Raw genomic sequence first — 27500 nt, forward strand, 5'->3', positions numbered from 1 at the left:
ATGCAGCGACAACACTAACACCGGCCACAACTGTAACTCTAGCACTATAACCAGAATAAATCAGGAAACGGATATGATAGCTTTCGAAGATGGTCGAAGTACGGCTAAGACGAATGTTACTACTAATACTAATACTAATACTACGCGGCTGCTACCAGTACAATTACTACTGCTGCTACTACTACTACTACTACTACTACTACTACTACTACTTATTAATAATAATAATAATAATAATAATAATAAAAATAATAATTATAAAATCAACAACGTGAATATCAGTATATATGTGTATATGTAGATATACTCTTTTACTTGTTTCAGTCATTTGATTGTGGCCATGATGGAGCACCGCCTTTAGTCGAGCAAATCGACCCCAGGACTTATTCTTTGTAAAACCTAGTACTTATTCAATCGTTCTGTTTTGCCGAACCGCTAAGTTACGGTGACGTAAACACACCAGCATCGGTTGGTCAAGCGATGTTGGGGGTACAAACACTGACACACAAACACACACACATATATATATACATATATATATACGACGGGCTTCTTTCAGTTTCCATCTGCCAAATCCACTCACAAGGCTTTGGTTGGCCCGAGGCTATAGTAGAAGACACTTGCCCAAGATGCCACGCAGTGGGACTGAACCTAGAACTATGTGGTTGGTAAGCAAGCTGCATCCCACACAGCCACACCTGCGCCTATATATATACATTATTGTTTTCTCTGCCATAAATTACAAATAGAACAGTTTGAATTGCCTCTTCTCAAGGGCAAAATCAGCACTTCCAGCGGTAGCTGGTAGTAGTAAACACATTTGACCTCCGCTGACCCAAAATGTTCCAAGATTCTTTGTCCCTATGGCTGACCTCCCCACCAACTGCCGAATCTATTTATAGACCTGTAGAATCACTAAGGTGCTATTTTCCCTCCCCCATTTCTTTCAAAAACCACATATGTATGATTATCCCAAGTACAAGAAAATAAGAACATTTAACAAAATCTTTAAATAATAAATTGAAATAGTAATAATGATAATAACAGCGGTATTGGTGGTGATGGTGTTAATGATAAAAATTAAAATAATGATAATATGCTGCAAATGCTATACTACAAATACTACAACTACTACTACTCTGATAGCACAGGAATATCAGTGATATCAGTGATGATAATAATAATAATAATAATGAAAAAAGCGTGTAGAGTTTCCCCGAGTCTCCCCATGTCTTGATTAATGATACATCTAGTGATGGTGTCACAATGAATACACTGGTAATTGCATAACCTGATAATAGCAACCTCATATGAGTGACAATGAATAAACAAAATATTGTGAATAACGGTGGTAATGAAACTGAAGCCATTGTTGCAAATAGCGTTACACACGGCAGGCTCCAGACTTTCGATATCCAGAAAGGTGCCACCACACACGGTCTAGATGAAGCAAGCAAATTAATGCTGAGGTCATAGAGTGAAACTACCTGAGCAACTCGGTAGGTGAAAATGTTGCTCAAATTAGGGGTTACCGACAACGTTCCCAAAAAGGGAAAAGAAAATCCTAAAAAGGGCCAGAAAAGCCACTGCTGAAAAGCTGATAGAAAGCAAAGGAACGAAAAGAGTTGGCCTGGTACAGGCCACTAAACCTGTTGGGAAAAACGGAAACGGTAATGATAGTATTCATGAACACGAACATGTATTTGGCGGGCGTGATTGTGCCCAACCTGTAAGCAAGAATCTTCCAGAGTTATATTGAAGGTGTCCTCACTTATGTAAAAATCCCATGGAAGCTATACAACGACATGTAGAAGCTACACCCCAAAAACACCTCTAATATTAACTATAATTCTATCTATTATAAGACCGGATTGATCCGTCGTTATTACTGGAAGTCCACGTTGGAATACTCGGATAATCCAGACTGAATCGATTTGCCAGCCTATATCGCTTAAGTAGATTGACAAGGCGAGAGTAACTTCTCCTATTAGTCAAGCCAACGCTGTCCTGACAACCAGTGTTCGTTTGTCCTCTTAAGCTAGAATCTAGCATTCTGACAAAATAGACAGATAGACTGCGTAGTTAGCGTTAAAGTAAAGGAAATACAGATACGATTCGTTTAACTAAAATTATCCAAAGTGGTTCACAATAATTGTAACAGTCAAGTAAAACATGTAAAAGAGTAACAAAATATTGGTATGTGAATAATTTATTACAGTCAGCTTCATGCTGGTACTTCGTGAGTTGGAAAACTTCATCATCTCTTGAAATTATGAATGGCGAAATCAAGAACCTACTCACAATAATGTTGTCAAATTCTCCGTTACTTCTACAATGTTATTTGAATTAACATAAAAAGTATGTCAATCATTGTGTTTATTATATTCATAAACTAAATTCGCATCATACACATTCAGATATTATTACTTAGTGAACTATATATATATATATATAGATATATATATATATATATATATATATATATATATATATATATAATATTATATGTATATGTTATACATATATGATTATATACATGTATGTGTGTGTATGTGGTGCGCGTGTGTGTGTGTTCTGATAGAGGGTTGGTAGATGGATAGATGATAGACGGAAAGATAGATACGTAACAGACAGTTAGATATGGTGGCATATACAAAGGGTATAAATTGGTGGGTTGCACCATCATTTTACATTTGTAGTAAGAAGCATATGTCCACTGATGATGAAGGTGATGTTGAAATTAAACTAACTCGAGTAACATGTTTGCAATAATCGGGATGCAGTTACTGAGAGTTTTGGTCATCCTACCCTACCGTGATTGAAAGGATTTATATTTGATATGACACTGAAGATAAAAGTGATGGTGATAATAATAAAAGATATATTAATCCTTCGAGAGAATTTCCCCTTTGCTGTATACTAATAATTCTTTGTCAGGTTACCACCTTTGTGCACTTACTCAGACATTGCAAACATAAAGCGACCGATTAAATATAATTTTGGAACAGCAACCCTTTGTGTTCATTTATATTACGATATATATCGCTTGCATCTACAGAATGAGAGAGGCAAACTGCTTGCAGTCATTATTCAACTTGGGGTGTAAACGTGTGAAGCTGAACACAAGCATTTTTGTCACCTACATATACAGATCCCATCTAAACTATAGGCAAATTGAATGGCATATACAAAATTATACCCGATTACATGTATAGATATTTAGATATTCCATTGTAGATATATCAATCCATCAAACAACTATATACTACAAATGAAACAATGAAATAGTGGATCTACAGTGCGTTCCTTGATTCATGGTTCTTGTTTCAATTAGGCGGATTCGCGAGAAAATCCCATGAAAGAAAGGAATTTTTTATCAAAAATGGAGACGAACACCTTTCTCCATATGATCGAGTTGATAATTGTTATATTATTGGATATTTTCCTACTTTCTTACATGAAACACGATGGTAGCCTAATTCACAAATAAAGAAAACATATATATTATATATATATATATATATACACATTCTATATGCATACATACATAAATACATGCATATATATATATATATATATGTGTGTGTGTGTGTATGTAGGTATGTATGTATGTATGCATGTCTATTTATATATGAGAGAGAGGGGGGTAATTATGCAGTACACTGGATATTTTAAACCCATAGTTTGGGTATGAAATTTAAATTCAATGTATATAAGGTGCGGACGATCTTGGGGACACTTGCATTTTTATCATTATTTTACTTGACTTATTTTTTTAACTTCTAGTTCAGAAAATATCAATAACAGGCCTTATGCTTACTGATGAAATGAAAAACATGCTGTGATTATGGCTTTGAAAGTAAGCATGGTGATTTAGGAATATCTTGGTTTCTGAATGTTGAATGATCTTTTGCCCATAAGATTCGGTGGTGAGTTAGAGAAAGAAGATGGAAGCTTATCACTTGTATCAAAACATGAAAAGATAACATTCAATCAGAACACCTGAATTCATTTAGGAAGTTACGTAAAACATGGAGACAATCCAGAAAAGTCAATGAGATCAATTGCAAAATGATTTCATGTGTCAGAAACAGCAGTCAGAATTTGTACATGCCCATAAGATTCGGCGTGTGAGTTGAGAAAAGAAGATGGAAGCTTATCACTTGTATCAAAACATGAAAAAGATAACATTCAATCAGAACACCTGAATTCATTTAGGAAGTTAAGTAAAACATTGGAGACAATCCAGAAAAGTCAATGAGATCAATTGCAAAATGATTTCATGTGTCAGAAAAAGCAGTCAGAAATGTTGTACATGGAGAGACATCAGATACAAATATTACGTAATGATGAGAGGTCAATTCATGTCAGAAAATCGAAAGAAAACCGTTAATCGGATCCAGTAGAATTTCGAACAAACTTAAAATCCATGAAAATGGTGTTATTGGATTTTTCAAATGAGAAAACTTTGACTAGGACCAGAAATCTAACAGAAGATATGACAGATAGCATATGTGCACAACACGTCTGAGGTTCTAAGAGGAATTCACACAAAAATCTCCTGCAAGTGTCATGATTCTGGGTGAAGGACATGTGATGCCTCCTCAACCTTTTCCAAAAGGCCTTAGAATGAATGCGCTGCTGCGTAAATTGACGTTTCTGAATAAAGTTAGATCAACAGTGTATGCAATGGAAGACTTATGCCTTTCAACAAGTTTGTGTACCATCACACAAGGCTCAAATGATACAAGAATGGATAACCGACAATTTGCATGATCACATCATTCCCAACATTTCGCCTCCTATCTCTCCAGATCTCAATCCACTGGACTACTATGTATGGAGCGTTTTTGAGAGAAATGTCCACCTCATAGCACCCCACCATAGCACACACAATTCCCCCATAACACCAAAGATTCTTTGAAAGCTGCCATAGTTCGAGTCATGTCCGACATGAACAAAGACAACCTAATACGAGCTTGTAAACGATCTCGACCTTGCGTAGCGTTAGTTATTGTTGCTTGTGGTGGTGTTTTTGACTGAATTTATTAAATTGATAATTTAGCTTTAGCAACTTTTAATAGAGGAATGAGAACATTAAACCATTCCAAAAAAAGGATGCAGTAATCATCAGATGGAAAGTTATTTTACAAATAAAAGAATACCACGAGAATATAACTGGGACGCTGTTGAACTTTTCCGATGTCAACAATGACATAGTAGAGCTTAAGAATATAGTGTGTGAGAGGGAGTAATATGTCATTTAAGTTCAGCTACACTACTAGACTTGTTCTTAGTAGGCTGGTAGACGTGTATATGATATTTTATTATAGTAGGGTTATAAGAATGGATATCTGGGGGGACATCAGTTATTCTTTCTTATCATTAAGAAGTAATGATAAAGAATGAAGAAAGAATGAAGAAAGAAAGAACTAATGGTGAAGAAAAAGTGAAGGAAAGAATATAAAGAAAAATAAATGCGTACAAGACAGTTAGGCATGAGGTGGAAAGATGTAGGGTGTTGTTTTAGATACGAATATGTTATATACTTTAGATGGCATCGCTTGTAATATTAGGACAAGCTTGCCTCGAGAGACTAACTTCTTAGATCCTTTTCCCAGCTATCATTTGCTTAAGCCTTCTATAAGAAAATGTCATCTACACCCATTTCCAAACTAGGTAAGAACCAGTCTAGCAGACTCTTATCACACTCGGTCACCTAATTATCATATTACTGCCTGTCACAGACTATAATCTTCACTACAACAGCCAACTTTATAATGGAGTAATGTTCTCATTCTCCTATTTAAAAGATGATTAATGGCAAACTCTATTATTATTCATATATATATATATATATTATATATATATATATATATATATATATATATATATATATATATATATATAATATATTTATATATATAAATATATACATATATATATATATATATATATATACATATATAAATATATTACTCATAAAATACAGTGTACATTTAACCACATAAAAGGAATCCACTCGAGATTCATCGCGCTATAAAGAACAGCTAGGTTCCAAATCCTATTTAAGCTGAGGTGTACCTGTTGATAATGATTTCACCTACCAAATTATCTTTTTTGCTAAACTAAAGTCAGAAACCAATTGTACAGGAAACTAGATTGATTGATTGATTGATTCTAGTTTCAGCTCATGAGCTGTGGCCATGCTGGGGCACCGCCAGATGGTAAAACTTTATATTTTTCATTTCATTCCTTTCGGGATTTTATCCCTAATTTTGTGGTTTTGGAATCTAGCTGTTCTTTTTAGCGGGATGAACCCTGTGAGTGGATTACTTTTATGTGTTTAAATATACAGTGTATTCTATGAGTAATACATAGTCTTTGGACTAAACTTTTACGCGCTAGGCCACTGGAAGGGAAGATGTCTATTAATTCCGATTTCCCTTCGATATGATTAAGTATTGTAAGATAGACAGATAGATAGATAGATAGATAGATAGATAGATACTTACATACAGACAAATTTATAGATAGTCAAATAAATAGAGAGGTCGATAGATATTTAGATAGATGCATACATACATACATACATATATACATATATACATACATTCGTATGTATCTACACATATGGATACATACGAATAACTGCACATATATTATACCAACATATATATTTTTAATGTGTGCTCTTAGTTCATATTTGCATATATATATATATATATATATATATATATATATATGTACAACTGGTTGCGAAATTTCGCGTTTATCACATATTTTAGCAGATGTTCAGTCTATGGATAATTTCGTACATTCCACATATGTAGACATACACGTTCATGTGCCTAAACATACATACGCACGCACACTCAAGCGCATATATACGTACATAAGCACACGTGGGCAATCATGTACGAACACTCATACACATATGTATACAAAATTTATGTCGAGTTTGGTTTATGGTAATGTAAAATTCTGGGTTTGGTGAATAATAAATTTGTGTATACGTTGCAATACCCCGGGTATGTGATGATTGTATACAAAGAAAGAATTTGGGACAATATTTGTATAATAATATTTATATAAAACGGGTCCCCTAACGAAGAGGCATTTAAATATTTCAATGGAGAATTACAACATATCCTGGAACCTGCAATTATCATTGGACCTGAAATGTAAAAATAATGTTGAAGATATCATGTTAGATTTCCTTAGACTACAGTAACATTACGAGTGGGTTATTAAACCAATGAGAGTTTCCAAAAATAGAGCAGACATAACACTCCACATCAAACACATAATGAAACACAAATGCATATACACACATATATATGGGTATTTATATTGACAAATGTAGGGGCCTGTATGTGTGTATAAGTGGTTTCTAAATATGCATACGCACATCCATATATGGGTGTATGATTTTTTTGTGCGCGCGTGTGTGTGTGTGTGTTGGGTTTGTGTCTGCAGTTGAACAATTTGCAAGAGATATTTCAGGATATATTTTATAATTACCTGAAGCAATTCCAATCTAGTATAGTTTAATTTACGTTACTAGAAAATGTTTGAAAGCTCTCGATAGAATTTCAGGCAACTTGAGCATCAAAGACTTGACATGAATTCTTACTAGCAGTAAAAATCTAAATGTATTCCACTGAATTTAAATCTGGTAAGTTTTAAGTAAACTAGCCATATGTTTCATAACCATAAACAATGTCTGGTGGCCATACTAAAGTTTCTATGATTTGTGTAAAGCCTTCCACCGCTTCCTACATCCAAAGAATTTAACAACAACCTCCGATATTATTCAACTTATTCACCTTCAGTACCGACTACACTTAAAACTACCACGTTCCTAGAGACATAATGTGCATCTATCTAGGGGCATTAGCTAACCCTGCAGATAACCATTTTCGTATATCTGTGCAGACACGAATCGGTTCTCTTCAATATGTACAATATGTAACGAATTTGTGGGGGATCGAATCACGAGCAAAAGCATATATGCTTTATATGATTACTGAAGGTATGATACCACTAGATAACACGGGATTTGAAGCCTAGCATATTAGATCTACTTTCATGTCAATACCTATAGTTGTTTTTTTCATATTCCATCAGTTTTCCCAGTTTTCTGTTATCTGCTCCGATTGCCAAGATCTTTTCTTTGTATGCAGCAACCAAAAGCATGCAAGGATTGATGCCTTCAATTATTTACTGTTACTTTTTTTGTTTATCCAACATGTTCAGGTAGCAGTTATATATTTCTAAATAAATTACGCCCATGTAATCAAGAAAGTGACCCAAGCCGAGATACTCAGGCGTCTCACGAAAGCGGCGACTGAGTGAAGTTCTCTGGTGATCTGCCTCAGAATAATCGCATTGAATGGTGTTGCAGGTATACATCATCATATTCGTATCCCTGTGTTCATAGTTTTAAATCTAGGTATAATCGTTCACTTTGTTCATTGCTGGTTAACAACTAAGTGTGACAAATTATCAAAGTGGTTCTGAAGGTAATGCATTTGATGATTTTAGATTGATGATATTAGATTGATATTTTGATTAATATTAGAGTGAAGTTGAAAGAAAAGAAAGCATGTTCTCTACAATTTCAAAGTGGTTACCTTCTTTATGAACCGCCAAGTAATATCTTTGCAACCAGTGTGAAGAATGACCGTTCATTTGTCTCATAAAATTGAAGCCCGTCGAAAATACCTTCTTCTCAATGCTCAGCAGTAAGAATGCCCTGCATATTTAATTATAACTGCCATCTGTTCTACTCAAAGTCTTCACAAACGCATTTTGAATATGACTTTAAATGTCCACTGGACGTTAAATAATCTTATCAATTTCATCCAACCTCTCATGTTTTCTCTCAGATGCCACTGTCTATCAATCAGTTTCCATACTAGATTTACTATGCCAGAGGCTATTAAAGCAGGTATTCTTGTTACATCTACTCAGCAATTTCAGGAAACAAATCAACGATCGGAAAATTCATAGAGTTTAGAGCTTAGTCACCGTAGTATGATATCGTTTGTAAAACCAGGGCGTTTGTGTCGTGATACCCAATCACTTAGCAGAGGGACCATTTCTCATTCATCCATCATAATTGCTATTATGTAGAAACATCTATTTTATGCGTCATATGGAACTCTTTGAATAGTCACCATTCTCTTGGCACATATATAAATATACCAACTTCTGCAATGAAGCATTGACTATCATTGCAATAAAACGAAATCTTTGTATTTGAGTGTGCTCGTGTGTGCGTGGGTGAGTGTGCACGTGTGTATCTGTTTGCGTGCTCATGTGAGTGAGTGTGTGAGTACTATGTGTGTGAATGTTTGTGTGAGTGTATGTGTGTGTGTGTGTGTGTGTGTGTGTGTGTGTGTGTGTGTGTGTGTTCTCAATTTATATCGAGAATATCAGTCCGCAACTGTCCACCTCATAGCCATCCGATGCATGCGATAGTACGCACATATACTCTGCCTCCCTACTGGTCAGTCTACAATGGTCGTATTCTTCTTCGATGCACTAGCCCCACGGTGTAAGCCTATCCGTGGCGAGTTCCGTGCCGTATATTTGGACGTGATTAAGCAAGGTATCCAATTGATCTATGCCATTTTCTTGAACAAGTGAGTTTATAACCTAGTTTCACCTCCCTGAATATATAAAAACATCCTCATTCCTACAATTCCTTATCAACAATTACTACACTTCTGTATCCCCTATCTCCTTAACGAAGCTCTTATTCTAGCTAAAAACTTTACTAACCTGACCCTCTAAGAAATAGACTTAATTCTAACTGCTAGGAAGGTACGAATTTTCTTCGATGATAAGCTTTGGTGCCGATGAACATTCAATAATAATAATAATAATAATAATAATAATAATAATAATAATAATAATAATAATAATAGCAACAATTTGTTTGATATAACTATGGGCCCCCCTTACTCTGCTCAGGTTACGGATCTGGTCGGACCATACCTCAGTCAGTGACTCCTCATGTAATACCAAGTGAAGTTTGTATAGGTACGATGCATTGGTGGTTACTATGTACCCATCTAGACCGTCAATAGAGAAGACTAGACAATATTTACAGAACTTCTTTGCTCAGAGAGCGACCAGCGAGAGAGAGAGAGGGGGAGAGAGAGAAAATACGTGCACAGTATCACAAATATGATTACTATCAGCAATAAGTATTGTCAAACGAAATATTATGTGAGAAAATATGATGTATAAACCAGAGTGAGGAAAGAAATATATCGGTAGCGAAGAACTTACAAGACTTTCGAAACCGGTTCGTTATTATTCCTGCTGTTCCTGAAATATAAATGGAAAGCAGAAACATATATTACTGCTGTGATTTCTGTAGTTGGCTTATGGAATAAAATACAACATTAAGAAATGATTGAACACTGGTGTCGATGTAATCGACTTACATCTTTCCCAAAACGGATGGCATTGTTTCAGACATTGAGAGCAATATGAAAAGATTTGAACGGAGAGCTTGCAGAAGAGTATGCCTTGCAGAGAGTTCAGCATCATTTTTCCCATGCTTACGTTCTTAGCTGTGGATTAATTCTCCTTTGATACTTGGTGAGTGATAAAATAAGAAAAGTTGAATCACTAGTGACAATATAATCAATGTACACACTTCTCCGGCATATGCTGAAATTCTTCCCATATTTGAAAATAATATGAATAAAATATTGTAGTCCGAAGCTGAGTTTAATTCATATTCGCGTCCCAAAATAAGATTGATATATCGACAGGATACAGAAATGATCAAGGGTAAGTATGAAATAATTTTAGAAAGAGAGCATCGACATTCTGTGGTTTATGTTACGCACTAAAATTAAAATACCAGTGAAAGAATCAAGATTAATTATTAACTGAAGAGTAGAAATTTAGAAATGGGCACGTGAATCAAGGAAAATATCTATTAAAAGACATTCTTGAATGGAATGTGCTATATCTTTGTCAATGAATCAGTTATTTCCTCCATCAGCCATTACTTGAAAGGTAATATTTCACTGATCATTCGTCTTTACTGTATTCTAGCAATTATTTGCTGCTTCAAAACACTAGTGTCTGCCTATTATATCAAATCAGGACACTCCTTATTTCGATAGCTTCTGTTGTCAAAATTGACTATAAATGTTGTTTTGATACGAGTACTGTGGTCCCTGACATCATGTGTATTTAATAGGCTGTATTGGATTCAATTGAATAGCCGTTCGTGGTACCCTGTATGGATAACCACACATACATGTATATATACCCACATTTATAGGCAGGTATGTATGTACGTACTTGTGTATGTATGTATGTAAGCATGTATCTACGTGTGTATGTATGTAAGCATGTATGTATGCATGTATGTATGTATGTATATATGTATGTATGCATGTATGTATGTATGTATGTATGTATAGCGTATAAGATGGAGGTTGTCCTGGATAGATCTGCCGCCGATTAGTCCACACACGATACGCGCCAACATTTTTGCTAATACCAAAATCTTCAAATCTCAATTAAGCGGAGTGATGGGCCTGAAATTGTCTATTTTATCCCCGTTGTTTGAGTCATTTCTTAGTAGCACCACGATCCCCCGGCAAACAGATTTGGGTATTAATAAATTTTATGTAGCATTAAATGATTTCATCTTAATATACATCAATGTATAATGAGTCAAACTTCTAAAAGTTAAAATTTAAACAGATTAGATTTTACAGGCAAATTTTGTTGGGCTATTCTGTGTTGCAGACGTTTATACCCAGGCAAGTGTCTTAGATTTAAGACACCATTTTTATATACTTACTTCTACCTGCCTATCAGTGTTTTCCTAATGGGTAGTCAGTGAGCAACCAGAGAGAGAGAGAGAGAGAGAGATGTACAAGGTATTACATACATGGTAATTATCAGCATTAAGGATTGTTTTGAAATTAGATTTAAGACACCATTTTTATATACTTACTTCTACCTAGTGATTTCGTAGTGAGCTACATTTGGTAAATTAATATTCTATGGTATACGTTATCCATTCCTTGTAATGGCAGAATAAGGAAGTAGTGAAATATTGATATTTTCAAGAATACACATATACTTTGTATCTATGTATAGTACAATATTTATAATGTTATCCGTCGTGGTTTCAAAATGCAAATCAACTTAGTGAAACCAACGTAGGACTGGATTTTGTCAGAAGAAACTTTAAGGCAAATTGATTCAGCTTTCTGTACTTAGTGAAAGGAGTGCATTCCTTGAGACATTAGGAAGCACTGCAACATATATTACCTGAAACATTTTCAAAATTCAGGACTGTAATCTTAGTTACATCTATGGTTGCACCAGAACTCAATGTTTCACCATCCGGTCAAATATACTGGACATGCAAATACTGGTTTTATTTGGAGCATCCCTGACGGAGCCAGATCGGAGTGGGAATCAGTCAGATGCTGGCTGCAGTATGAATTGCGTGAAGGTCGCAATCAGCCTAACCGCCACAGAATTATGCCTCGTAACACCAGAATTCTTCTGAACACATCCCTGTCCATCAAGTGAAAAGACTTACTGATGTCAATATAGCCAGCAATCGTCTCCAAACGAGAGCTTCGCACAAGCTCGATGAGTAATTCGAAAGTAACTACCTGGTCAATAGTTCATCTATTTCGTGTAAATACTGAAACCTCCCGCTGCTGAAATGAGAGGCATGCAGATTATTTCGCCCTCTGTTGAGAACAACTATGCCAAATCTCTAGGGCAAGAAGTTGAGTACAACATTTGAATAGAATTTACGGTTGGGTTTTTCATCTTTACATTTCTTGGCAAAGACAGAAAGCTACTGCTACAAATAAAGCATATGACCTGTTTTCCTAATGGATAGTCAGTGAGCAACCAGAGAGAGAGAGAGAGAGAGAGAGTTGTGCAAGGTATTACATACATGGTAATTATCAGCAATAAGGATTGTCAAATGAAATATGTGAGAAAATATGATGTATAAACCAGAGTGAGGATAGAAATATATCGGTAGCGAAGAACTTACAAGACTGTCAAAGGACCCGGTTCGCCTGCAACCACCCTGTTACTGAAATATAAATGGAAAGCAGAAACATATATTACTGATGTGATTTCTGTATTTGGCTTATGGAATAAAATACGACATTAAGAAATGATTGAACACTGGTGTCGATGTAATCGACTTACATCTTTCCAAAAACGGATGGCATTGTTTCAGACATTGAGAGCAATATGAAAAGATTTTAAGGGAGAGCTTGCAGAAGAGTATGCCATGCAGAGAGTTCAGCATCATTTTGCCCATGCTTACGATCTTAGCTGTGGATTAATCCACCTTTGATACTTGGTGAGTGATAAAATAAGAAAAGTTGAATCACTAGTGACAATATAATCAATGTAAACACTTCTCAGACATATGCTGACATTCTTCCCATATTTGAAAATAATATGAATAAAATATTCTAGTTCGAATCTGTGTTTAATTTATATTCGCGTCCCAAAATAAGATTGATATATCGACAGGATACAGAAATGATCAAGGGTAAGTATGAAATAATTTTAGAAAGAGATCATCGAAATTCTGTTGTTTATGTTACGCACTAAAATTAAAATACCAGTGAAAGAATCAAGATTAATTATTAACTGAAGAGTAGAAATTTAGAAATGGGCACGTGAATCAAGGAAAATATCTATTAAAAGACATTCTTGAATGGAATGTGCTATATCTTTGTCAATGAATCAGTTATTTCCTCCATCAGCCATTACTTGAAAGGTAATATTTCACTGATCATTCGTCTTTACTGTGTTCTAGCAATTATTTGCTGCTTCAAAACACTAGTGTCTGCCTATTATATCAAATCAGGACACTCCTTATTTTGATAACTTCTGTTGTCAAAATTGACTATAAATGTTGTTTTGATACAAGTACTGTGGTCCCTGACATCCTGTGTATTTAATTGGCTGTATTGGATTCAATTGAATAGCCGTTCGTGGCATCCTGTATGGATAACCACACATACATGTATATATACCCACATTTATAGGCAGGTATGTATGTACGTACGTGTGTATGTATGTATGTAAGCATGTATGTACGTGTGTATGTATGTAAGCATGTATGTATGCATGTATGTATAGCGTATAAGATGGAGGTTGTCCTGGATAGATCTGCCGCCGATTAGTCCACACGCGATACTCGCCAACATTTCTGCTAATACCTCGGCCAAAATCTTCAAATCTCAATTAAACGGAGTGATGGGCCTGAAATTGTCTATTTTATCCCCGTTGTTTGAGTCCTTTCTTAGCAGCACCACGATCCTCCGGCAAACAGATTTGGGTATTGATAAATTTTATGTAGCATTAAATGATTTCATCTTAATATACATCAATGTATAATGAGTCAAACTTCTAAACGTTAAAATTTAAACAGATTAGATTTTACAGGCAAATTTTGTTGGGCTATTCTGCGTTGCAGACGTTTATACCCAGGCAAGTGTCTTAGATTTAAGACACCATTTTTATATACTTACTTCTACCTAGTGATTTCGTAGTGAGCTACATTTGGTAAATTAATATTCTATGGTATACGTTATCCATTCCTTGTAATGGCAGAATAAGGAAGTAGTGAAATATTGATATTTTCAAGAATACACATATACTTTGTATCTATGTATAGTACAATATTTATAATGTTATCCGTCGTGGTTTCAAAATGCAAATCAACTTAGTGAAACCAACGTAGGACTGGATTTTGTCAGAAGAAACTTTAAGGCAAATTGATTCAGCTTTCTGTACTTAGTGAAAGGAGTGCATTCCTTGAGACATTAGGAAGCACTGCAACATATATTACCTGAAACATTTTCAAAATTCAGGACTGTAATCTTAGTTACATCTATGGTTGCACCAGAACTCAATGTTTCACCATCCGGTCAAATATACTGGACATGCAAATACTGGTTTTATTTGGAGCATCCCTGACGGAGCCAGATCGGAGTGGGAATCAGTCAGATGCTGGCTGCAGTATGAATTGCGTGAAGGTCGCAATCAGCCTAACCGCCACAGAATTATGCCTCGTAACACCAGAATTCTTCTGAACACATCCCTGTCCATCAAGTGAAAAGACTTACTGATGTCAATATAGCCAGCAATCGTCTCCAAACGAGAGCTTCGCACAAGCTCGATGAGTAATTCGAAAGTAACTACCTGGTCAATAGTTCATCTATTTCGTGTAAATACTGAAACCTCCCGCTGCTGAAATGAGAGGCATGCAGATTATTTCGCCCTCTGTTGAGAACAACTATGCCAAATCTCTAGGGCAAGAAGTTGAGTACAACATTTGAATAGAATTTACGGTTGGGTTTTTCATCTTTACATTTCTTGGCAAAGACAGAAAGCTACTGCTACAAATAAAGCATATGACCTGTTTTCCTAATGGATAGTCAGTGAGCAACCAGAGAGAGAGAGAGAGAGAGAGAGTTGTGCAAGGTATTACATACATGGTAATTATCAGCAATAAGGATTGTCAAATGAAATATGTGAGAAAATATGATGTATAAACCAGAGTGAGGATAGAAATATATCGGTAGCGAAGAACTTACAAGACTGTCAAAGGACCCGGTTCGCCTGCAACCACCCTGTTACTGAAATATAAATGGAAAGCAGAAACATATATTACTGATGTGATTTCTGTATTTGGCTTATGGAATAAAATACGACATTAAGAAATGATTGAACACTGGTGTCGATGTAATCGACTTACATCTTTCCAAAAACGGATGGCATTGTTTCAGACATTGAGAGCAATATGAAAAGATTTTAAGGGAGAGCTTGCAGAAGAGTATGCCATGCAGAGAGTTCAGCATCATTTTGCCCATGCTTACGATCTTAGCTGTGGATTAATCCACCTTTGATACTTGGTGAGTGATAAAATAAGAAAAGTTGAATCACTAGTGACAATATAATCAATGTAAACACTTCTCAGACATATGCTGACATTCTTCCCATATTTGAAAATAATATGAATAAAATATTCTAGTTCGAATCTGTGTTTAATTTATATTCGCGTCCCAAAATAAGATTGATATATCGACAGGATACAGAAATGATCAAGGGTAAGTATGAAATAATTTTAGAAAGAGATCATCGAAATTCTGTTGTTTATGTTACGCACTAAAATTAAAATACCAGTGAAAGAATCAAGATTAATTATTAACTGAAGAGTAGAAATTTAGAAATGGGCACGTGAATCAAGGAAAATATCTATTAAAAGACATTCTTGAATGGAATGTGCTATATCTTTGTCAATGAATCAGTTATTTCCTCCATCAGCCATTACTTGAAAGGTAATATTTCACTGATCATTCGTCTTTACTGTGTTCTAGCAATTATTTGCTGCTTTAAAACACTAGTGTCTGCCTATTATATCAAATCAGGACACTCCTTATTTGATAACTTCTGTTGTCAAAATTGACTATAAATGTTGTTTTGATACAAGTACTGTGGTCCCTGACATCCTGTGTATTTAATTGGCTGTATTGGATTCAATTGAATAGCCGTTCGTGGCATCCTGTATGGATAACCACACATACATGTATATATACCCACATTTATAGGCAGGTATGTATGTACGTACGTGTGTATGTATGTATGTAAGCATGTATGTACGTGTGTATGTATGTAAGCATGTATGTATGCATGTATGTATAGCGTATAAGATGGAGGTTGTCCTGGATAGATCTGCCGCCGATTAGTCCACACGCGATACTCGCCAACATTTCTGCTAATACCTCGGCCAAAATCTTCAAATCTCAATTAAGCGGAGTGATGGGCCTGAAATTGTCTATTTTATCCCCGTTGTTTGAGTCCTTTCTTAGCAGCACCACGATCCTCCGGCAAACAGATTTGGGTATTGATAAATTTTATGTAGCATTAAATGATTTCATCTTAATATACGTCAATGTATAATGAGTCAAACTTCTAAACGTTAAAATTTAAACAGATTAGATTTTACAGGCAAATTTTGTTGGGCTATTCTGCGTTGCAGACGTTTATACCCAGGCAAGTGTCTTAGATTTAAGACACCATTTTTATATACTTACTTCTACCTAGTGATTTCGTAGTGAGCTACATTTGGTAAATTAATATTCTATGGTATACGTTATCCATTCCTTGTAATGGCAGAATAAGGAAGTAGTGAAATATTGATATTTTCAAGAATACACATATACTTTGTATCTATGTATAGTACAATATTTATAATGTTATCCGTCGTGGTTTCAAAATGCAAATCAACTTAGTGAAACCAACGTAGGACTGGATTTTGTCAGAAGAAACTTTAAGGCAAATTGATTCAGCTTTCTGTACTTAGTGAAAGGAGTGCATTCCTTGAGACATTAGGAAGCACTGCAACATATATTACCTGAAACATTTTCAAAATTCAGGACTGTAATCTTAGTTACATCTATGGTTGCACCAGAACTCAATGTTTCACCATCCGGTCAAATATACTGGACATGCAAATACTGGTTTTATTTGGAGCATCCCTGACGGAGCCAGATCGGAGTGGGAATCAGTCAGATGCTGGCTGCAGTATGAATTGCGTGAAGGTCGCAATCAGCCTAACCGCCACAGAATTATGCCTCGTAACACCAGAATTCTTCTGAACACATCCCTGTCCATCAAGTGAAAAGACTTACTGATGTCAATATAGCCAGCAATCGTCTCCAAACGAGAGCTTCGCACAAGCTCGATGAGTAATTCGAAAGTAACTACCTGGTCAATAGTTCATCTATTTCGTGTAAATACTGAAACCTCCCGCTGCTGAAATGAGAGGCATGCAGATTATTTCGCCCTCTGTTGAGAACAACTATGCCAAATCTCTAGGGCAAGAAGTTGAGTACAACATTTGAATAGAATTTACGGTTGGGTTTTTCATCTTTACATTTCTTGGCAAAGACAGAAAGCTACTGCTACAAATAAAGCATATGACCTGTTTTCCTAATGGATAGTCAGTGAGCAACCAGAGAGAGAGAGAGAGAGAGAGAGTTGTGCAAGGTATTACATACATGGTAATTATCAGCAATAAGGATTGTCAAATGAAATATGTGAGAAAATATGATGTATAAACCAGAGTGAGGATAGAAATATATCGGTAGCGAAGAACTTACAAGACTGTCAAAGGACCCGGTTCGCCTGCAACCACCCTGTTACTGAAATATAAATGGAAAGCAGAAACATATATTACTGATGTGATTTCTGTATTTGGCTTATGGAATAAAATACGACATTAAGAAATGATTGAACACTGGTGTCGATGTAATCGACTTACATCTTTCCAAAAACGGATGGCATTGTTTCAGACATTGAGAGCAATATGAAAAGATTTTAAGGGAGAGCTTGCAGAAGAGTATGCCATGCAGAGAGTTCAGCATCATTTTGCCCATGCTTACGATCTTAGCTGTGGATTAATCCACCTTTGATACTTGGTGAGTGATAAAATAAGAAAAGTTGAATCACTAGTGACAATATAATCAATGTAAACACTTCTCAGACATATGCTGACATTCTTCCCATATTTGAAAATAATATGAATAAAATATTCTAGTTCGAATCTGTGTTTAATTTATATTCGCGTCCCAAAATAAGATTGATATATCGACAGGATACAGAAATGATCAAGGGTAAGTATGAAATAATTTTAGAAAGAGATCATCGAAATTCTGTTGTTTATGTTACGCACTAAAATTAAAATACCAGTGAAAGAATCAAGATTAATTATTAACTGAAGAGTAGAAATTTAGAAATGGGCACGTGAATCAAGGAAAATATCTATTAAAAGACATTCTTGAATGGAATGTGCTATATCTTTGTCAATGAATCAGTTATTTCCTCCATCAGCCATTACTTGAAAGGTAATATTTCACTGATCATTCGTCTTTACTGTGTTCTAGCAATTATTTGCTGCTTCAAAACACTAGTGTCTGCCTATTATATCAAATCAGGACACTCCTTATTTTGATAACTTCTGTTGTCAAAATTGACTATAAATGTTGTTTTGATACAAGTACTGTGGTCCCTGACATCCTGTGTATTTAATTGGCTGTATTGGATTCAATTGAATAGCCGTTCGTGGCATCCTGTATGGATAACCACACATACATGTATATATACCCACATTTATAGGCAGGTATGTATGTACGTACGTGTGTATGTATGTATGTAAGCATGTATGTACGTGTGTATGTATGTAAGCATGTATGTATGCATGTATGTATAGCGTATAAGATGGAGGTTGTCCTGGATAGATCTGCCGCCGATTAGTCCACACGCGATACTCGCCAACATTTCTGCTAATACCTCGGCCAAAATCTTCAAATCTCAATTAAACGGAGTGATGGGCCTGAAATTGTCTATTTATCCCCGTTGTTTGAGTCCTTTCTTAGCAGCACCACGATCCTCCGGCAAACAGATTTGGGTATTGATAAATTTTATGTAGCATTAAATGATTTCATCTTAATATACATCAATGTATAATGAGTCAAACTTCTAAACGTTAAAATTTAAACAGATTAGATTTTACAGGCAAATTTTGTTGGGCTATTCTGCGTTGCAGACGTTTATACCCAGGCAAGTGTCTTAGATTTAAGACACCATTTTTATATACTTACTTCTACCTAGTGATTTCGTAGTGAGCTACATTTGGTAAATTAATATTCTATGGTATACGTTATCCATTCCTTGTAATGGCAGAATAAGGAAGTAGTGAAATATTGATATTTTCAAGAATACACATATACTTTGTATCTATGTATAGTACAATATTTATAATGTTATCCGTCGTGGTTTCAAAATGCAAATCAACTTAGTGAAACCAACGTAGGACTGGATTTTGTCAGAAGAAACTTTAAGGCAAATTGATTCAGCTTTCTGTACTTAGTGAAAGGAGTGCATTCCTTGAGACATTAGGAAGCACTGCAACATATATTACCTGAAACATTTTCAAAATTCAGGACTGTAATCTTAGTTACATCTATGGTTGCACCAGAACTCAATGTTTCACCATCCGGTCAAATATACTGGACATGCAAATACTGGTTTTATTTGGAGCATCCCTGACGGAGCCAGATCGGAGTGGGAATCAGTCAGATGCTGGCTGCAGTATGAATTGCGTGAAGGTCGCAATCAGCCTAACCGCCACAGAATTATGCCTCGTAACACCAGAATTCTTCTGAACACATCCCTGTCCATCAAGTGAAAAGACTTACTGATGTCAATATAGCCAGCAATCGTCTCCAAACGAGAGCTTCGCACAAGCTCGATGAGTAATTCGAAAGTAACTACCTGGTCAATAGTTCATCTATTTCGTGTAAATACTGAAACCTCCCGCTGCTGAAATGAGAGGCATGCAGATTATTTCGCCCTCTGTTGAGAACAACTATGCCAAATCTCTAGGGCAAGAAGTTGAGTACAACATTTGAATAGAATTTACGGTTGGGTTTTTCATCTTTACATTTCTTGGCAAAGACAGAAAGCTACTGCTACAAATAAAGCATATAACCTGTTTTCCTAATGGATAGTCAGTGAGCAACCAGAGAGAGAGAGAGAGAGAGAGAGAGAGAGAGAGTTGTGCAAGGTATTACATACATGGTAATTATCAGCAATAAGGATTGTCAAATGAAATATGTGAGAAAATAAGATGTTTAAACCAGAATGAGGATATAAATGTGATTAATTATTAATTATTAACATAATCTACGCGTGCATCGCAGATTGTGTAAAAGACTCCTAGCAACACTACTGTGTCTTATGTGCCTAGAGAATTTTCAAGATATTGAAAAACGTCGAACTGTCCCACTCTACAAAGAGGGTAGACAACCAGCAACCTGACTTACCACTGCTGTGCGTCTCATCAACGACGGCCCTGCCTGCCTTCCGGGTCAACAAAGATTGTTCTTATCTGTAACTTTAAAGCCTTCCTGAGAAGAACCATGACGCCACTCACCCCTGCCGTTTGACATAGAGAAATAATTTTCTCGTAGTCGTTTAACAGGAGTGAGAAAGTCTGCAGCCCTCACAGTCTTGCTTCAGTAATAACAACAACATCCCGTCTATGCGACCTGAGATCGTCACAGAGGAAACCCTACTTTCTTATCGAACCCAGGCCGCGCACATTTATATATCCTACATTATGGGAAACCAAAAATATAAATAAGAGTCCTGGAGGATGGTTAATCCTCCTCATCATTCGTGGTCTGTGGGGACACAATGAGTTTATTATAGGGTGCTGTCGAAATACTTTTTCTTGGAGAGCCAACCTCCTCAGGAAATATATTTTTTAAGCATTTGTGGTTGGTCCTATCTATATAGATAAAATCTATGTGAGTGGGAACGCCACTGATATCAGGACAAGTAAATGTTTGTGCGTTTTGTTAAAGTGGCAATTTCATTTTAAAAAATTTAATTGTTTGCATCATACGCAGATATATATAATTTTTATGAGGGACGGGTGTGAGAAGCTTGAGGGCTCTGCGTGTGTCTATAACTGTGGGGAGGGGGAGATTAGTATAAGAGGTGGAGGTTTGGAGACTTGTGACTGTAGGAGCCGTTTGGGAGTCAGTGTCGGTGGACATGGTTTGGGGAAAAGCGTCCGTTGAAGAATGGTGGGATCTTTCTTTTTCTTCCATGATACTTCACTTCATTCCCTGTCCAAGGTTTGTGCTTCTTTTCTCTTCCAAGCCCAAAACGTTAGCGGCCACCAGCAAGGCGACGTCGACCGCGCTGGGATTTCTCCTACTCTCACGTTGGAAGTTCGCCTTCCTAAGTAGATAGGTAGTAGTACCACTTCGTTCGATCTCAAGGGTGACGTTGAGTGTTGCCTGGCCTTATCTTCACTTGCGACTCGCACCTCTATTGTTGCGAACTAATTCCCTCTCGCATGATATACAACATTTTGACAGATTGGTTGTGGACACTTGCCAATCCCCTGTGTCGTTTTCTTCATCTGACGACATATCGGAGGATCTGAAGGAGGGAGGGGAAGTGTATTGGGGTCTATTTCTGAGTGTGTTGACTTTGTTATTGGTGTTGGTGCTGGTTGGTGACAGTTTGGGTGTGGCGTGTGGGTTTTGGGGTGGGGTATGAGTCTTTTTGGTTTTCTCTTCCTCCTTTGAAGTTGTTGTTGTTGGTGGTGGTGGTGATGGTGGTGTTGCTTCTTTTCTTGGTGGCGTTGGTGGTGATGTTGTTTGGTTGGGCTGCCTTTTTGGTTGCCGATTTTCCTCTATTTGTTTGTAGAGTTGTTTAATTAGTTCTGCATATGGCGGTGTGGGTAACAGTTCTGGTTTTTCTGCACGTTTTTTGGTTTTCTTGTGGTTATTTTTGTTTTTCGTGATCTTGTAGTCGTTGTTGCTGTTGTTATTGATTCTGTGCTAGTGGGCGGTTAATTTGTAAGTGTGCTTTGCTACCACAAACATAGCAACGTAGCTTTCTGCCTTCGATGTCCTCTCTCATTGGATTCTATGTAGAATTTTTTCGAACATCATCGGATTAATTTCAGCAAGAATTTCAACTTTTTGGCCAATCCGGTTTTCAAATTGGAAGGACTCAAAGTGGAGATGTCTTTGGCTCTTTCTTCAGTGTCGAATCGAACTTCAGTTGTGGAAAATCTGTCACCCCTTGTAATGTAATCATTAATGGACTATATAGGCCTTAAACATTTTTCAACATTTTCTTGAGCGGCCTTCTCGTATAGCTTTGTTTTTAGACTGAGTGTTCTGTAACTAACTGAATTTTTTGTTTCGATTCTTTCTGCGATGTTTTGTGGTGTGTGTAGTTGTATGCAGATGTCGTCTCTTTTAAACATTGCTTTACAGGTGGGCGGTTCTTCTTTGGAAAAGCACATGACTGTTTTCTTTAACTTCAAAGCTGCGGCAAAATTGTTTTCAGTATTCGTATTGGTTGTGGTGGTGATGGCGTAGTGGTTCTAGTAGCAGAAGCATTCGTGCCATCAAAGGCCTGTGTGCGTTCACGCGGAACGACTTTGCTTTCAGCTTCCTTCGCCTCTAGCATTGGTAGAGTCGAGAAGTCAGCTTCATGGTTTCGCTTAGCCATATTTGTTTAGAAAGATGGCAAGGAAATCGATGAAAAGAGATATGTAAATAGGTATGAAACTGCCTCTAGGGGTCAATTTCTCCCTTGAAAACACACTCAAACGAAAGGTGGGTACTTTGTGTGCAGAAATTGAAACAATAAATGTTCGAAACAAAAAGGGGTTACCTGCGGAGCCGATGCGGCATCACGGCAGTCAAGACAGATATATTTATAGATAGATAGATAGATAGATAGATAAATAAGTTGCTTTATTGGCCACACAGGGATGCACACAGATGGGACAAATTACAAGGTAGAGCTTTTCTTTTGTGGGAGGAAAAAAAAACAAAAAGAAAACGAACAAGAAACAAAAAAGTGGCGTAGGTTTTCGATCAAAAGGGATCGTAAATGGGGAAGAAGGAAAAACAAAGAAAAAAGAAAAGAAAAAAAGAAAAGAAAAAAGAAAAAAGGAAAAGAAAAAGAAAAAAGGAAGAAAAAAGAAGAAAAAGGGGGAGAGGAGAAAAACGATCAATAGGGATCGTGTATCACAGTGTCATGATGTACGGTGTAAAGGGGAACGCAGATAAGGTTTATCCGTTGCAAGAAAAGCCTACGAAAAAGACTACGGTATCATCGGTCAATATTTTTATGTTACCACATTTGTTTGCAAGTGGGTAACCCTCTGTTTTCAAATTCTGAGTTCATAGGATTATGCTCAAGGTGGCTTCGTCATTCATATGTGCCATCCTTGCTACATTCACCCATCTTTTTTTAAAACATTCGCTAGACAAAACTTGCCTCTCTACTCTCACTTTCCTTTTCAAGTGGTACTTGAAGAAGTTGATGAGAGATTGACCAGAGAGGAAAGTGTTTGTCTCCAATCCTTTCAGACGCGTCCACCAGATACATTCCTTCGCCATAGCCACAAGGATGATGAAAATAGCTCTTCCTTCGCGTTTGAAGGAAGGAGGCGTGACAATATTGACGATAGACTCAGCTGATAAACCGACTTGTCCCACACGTGACAGCAGTTGTTCAACATAAGCCTACAGGTCGGAAATTGTTGGACACTGCACGAGTGCGTGCAGAACGGTTTCGTCGCTCTGACCGCATCTCGGGTAGGTCGGCCTCGTGTTTCTCGAGCCATGCCTATAGAGCTTATCCCGAACGGGTAGCGCTTCTCGGTAGCACTGTCAGGCCAGGAATCTCCGGAAGTTGTCCATGGGCCCCGGCCCGAAAGTCGTCCCGAACAGGCGGGTCAGGTATTCCTCGTCGACGTCCAGGTCCGCCCCGAGGTCGTCGTCGTACCTCCCCTCCATTAATCCCCTATAGAATGCTTTGGTTGTGATGGAGTCACTCAAGGTCGACCCGGGACGGCAGAGTTGCTTGAGAGCAACGCGACACTCGCGGTACCATTCGCCCTTCCTCGGCCTCTTTTTGATCCACGACTGCAGTTCGGTCATGGAGACGAGCTGCGGGAAAGCGTGCCTCACAAACGGCGACCACACCTGTTCACCGTCGTCTACGAAGAGCCTGAGATGTCGCAGTCTCAGCGCGTGTCTGTGCGTCATCAACCACGGCATGCCCAGTCCTCCTTTTAACGGGTGTTGACAGCAAATGGATCGCCTGAACATCGGGACGCATCCTTTCCACAAGAAGCGAAAGAGAATGCGTTCTAGTTTGGTGATGGTAGCGTCGAGACAAGGTACGACGGTCAGGCGGTAATCGATGTCGGATGCGATGTACGTGTTCGCCACCTCCGCCCGACCTTTTAGGGACAATTTCCTCTCGGCCCATTGCCGGGCGAGAGTGACCACCCTACTCATTATCTCGTTCCAGTTCGTCTCCACTTGGATGTCCGGACCGAACCAGACCCCGAGCAACTCGACCGGGCCGTCGGTCCAGCGTCCCACGACGGAGGCGCTGGCGGACGGCATGGGCTTGCTTCTCCAGGTGCCTAGTCGCAAGCCCACTGACTTTTCCCGGTTGATTTTCGCTTCTGTCACCGCTTCGTAGTTTTTCAGTGTCTCGCCGACCGGCTCGATGTGCTCGTGGCTAGACACAATGACGGTGACGTCGTCCGCGTATGCAGACACGCTCGTCCCGCATCCCAGTTATCGTGGGATGCCCCTCAAAGTTGCCAGCTTCCGCAATAATGGCTCCAGAGTCAATACGTATAGAAGCGACGCGACCTGACGGACCGAACGTGCGATGTCGAAAGGTCTCGATAGATGTCCATTTACGCGAACTACCGAACGGATGCCTCTGTACAAAGCGGCTATCCAGCCGCGGAAGACGGGACCGACGCCAGCCGCTCTGAGGACTGATTACAAGTATCGATGGTCCACCCTATCGAAAGCTTTCGATTGATCTAAATTGATCAGCACCCCACCCATGCCAGGTTCGTTAACTACCCTGTCTATGATGTAGCGCATCAGGTGGAGGTTGTCATGGATGGTCCGGCCCGGCACGGCGCATGCTCGCGCCTTGTCGACCAGTTTCTCGATGACAAGCGCCAACCTCTTGGCTAGTACCTTGGCCAAAATTTTGAAGTCTGCATTAAGCTGAGTGATGGGCCTAAAGTTATCTATTACATTTCACTTGTTTAGATCTTTCTTCAGCAGTGTTACGGCTCCTCGGCTCACAAAACCAGGAATGCTCCCGTTTTGCTGCCAGTTGCATTATACCGCTCCCAAGAAATCTCCAAACAAGTCTGGCATACAATTGTAAAGCTTGTAGGGTAGACCATCCAAACCCGGTGACTTGTTCCTCGAGCATTCTGCCATCGCGTCCTGCACTTCCGCCGCCTGATGGCACCTTCGCAGCACCCTGCCTCTCTTGTCGAGAGTCGTGGTAGGCTATGTAGGTAGGCACTGAAGTCCACCCTACGTTCTTGCCCGCCACTTGTCCCGAACAGTCGGGCAAAGTGCTGTTGAAAGGCCTCACACATTTTACTTGGCTCGATCAATTCGCGCCCCTGTTCATCTACAAGAGACTGAATGGTGGATTTGTTGCCCTGTTGCGCCTCTGCCACCCGGGCCTCTCTCGCGGCTCCAACACCTTCGTTCCTTAGAGCACGTATCCTAGCTCTGAAAACACACCCTTCGTGTTTGGCGTTGAAGTATTTGTCGAGGGCCAACCTCGCCGCCAAAACGTCGGATGCGATGCCGCTTCTAATTGCATGTTCTAGCTTCTTAACTAGCTCACCCTCTACTCTATTTCTATCTATGGCTAGTGCTTTGCTGTACTTAATCGCTTCTGCTTTTACTGCTCTCTTGAGGGCAAACCACCATTTGTTGTTGATGATGACTCCCGTCAAAGCCCTCTTTACTAGTGTGCTAATCTGGTCTCTGAAAACCTGTCTCGATGGGAAAGACGCGTTTAGTTTCCAGTATCCGGGACCCTGTCTAAGTGTCTTACCTAAGTCTTGCGTACATGTCACAAGTTTTTGATTCGTGTAGCTGACTATGTGGAATTGTGGACATCCTATGCTATCTCTATCTACTGTCCTACACAGTATCATATCTAGATACGATCTCGACGACCCGATGCGGTTGCTCCATGTCCACTTGGCGCCTTCGGGTGGTCTAGTCGGAACTTGTCAGACAGTTGAAAGCGTAGATAGACAGATAGATAGATAGATAGATAGATAGATAGATATGTTTCGTTATTAGCCACACAGGGCTGCACACATATAGAACAAATTACAAGGTAGAGCTTTTCTTTTGAAGGTTTAAAAGAAAAAAAAGGAGGGGGGAGTTTCGATCAAAAGGGATCGTAAAAGGAGAGGAAGTGGACAAAAAAAGGGGGGTTAAAAAAAAAGGGGGAGAGGAAAAAAAAAATTGATCAATAGGGATCGTTATCACAGAAATGTCAATATGAGGTGTAAAGGGGAGGACAGGTGAGGTTTACCCGTGGAAAGAAAAGCCTACGGAAAAGACCACGGTAACCTCGGTCAATGGAGTCACATGTTATATTTCTTTTTTTTTTTTTTTTGCAAATAAGCAACCCTCTGTTTTCAATTTCTGGGTTCATAGGATCATGCTCAAGGTGGCTTCGTCATTCATACGCGCCATTCTTGCTACATTCACCCATCTTCTTTTAAAACATTCGCTAGACAAAATTCGCCTCTCTACTCTCACTTTCCTTTTCAAGTGGTACTTGAAGAAGTTGATGAGAGATTGACCAGAGAGGAAAGTGTTTGTCTCCAATCCTTTCAGACGCGTCCACCAGATACATTCTTTCGCCATAGCCACAAGGATGATGAAAATAGCTCTTCCTTCGCGTTTGAAGTAGGGAGGCGTGACAATATTAACGATAGACTCAGCTGATAAACCGACTCGTCCCACACGTGACAGCAGTTGTTCGACACAAGCCCA

At 38.2% G+C, this 27500-nt stretch overlaps 1 protein-coding gene across 1 annotated transcript in view; it reads right to left on the reverse strand.

The window, feature by feature from the left end:
- LOC115214827 (EEF1AKMT4-ECE2 readthrough transcript protein-like) overlaps window positions 1-27500 on the reverse strand; it is an 85954-nt gene that overhangs the window by 49497 nt on the left and 8957 nt on the right. The window contains exons 5-8 of the mRNA XM_029783858.2: window positions 18204-18245; window positions 15636-15677; window positions 13067-13108; window positions 10303-10341 (exon numbers count right to left, since the gene is read on the reverse strand). Of these exons, the coding sequence (XP_029639718.1) occupies window positions 10303-10341; window positions 13067-13108; window positions 15636-15677; window positions 18204-18245 (165 nt within the window). The remainder of the gene's footprint in view (window positions 1-10302; window positions 10342-13066; window positions 13109-15635; window positions 15678-18203; window positions 18246-27500) is intronic.

Source organism: Octopus sinensis, linkage group LG8 (assembly GCF_006345805.1).
Source record: "Octopus sinensis linkage group LG8, ASM634580v1, whole genome shotgun sequence".
In the NCBI taxonomy this organism is placed as follows: Eukaryota; Metazoa; Mollusca; class Cephalopoda; order Octopoda; family Octopodidae; genus Octopus; species Octopus sinensis.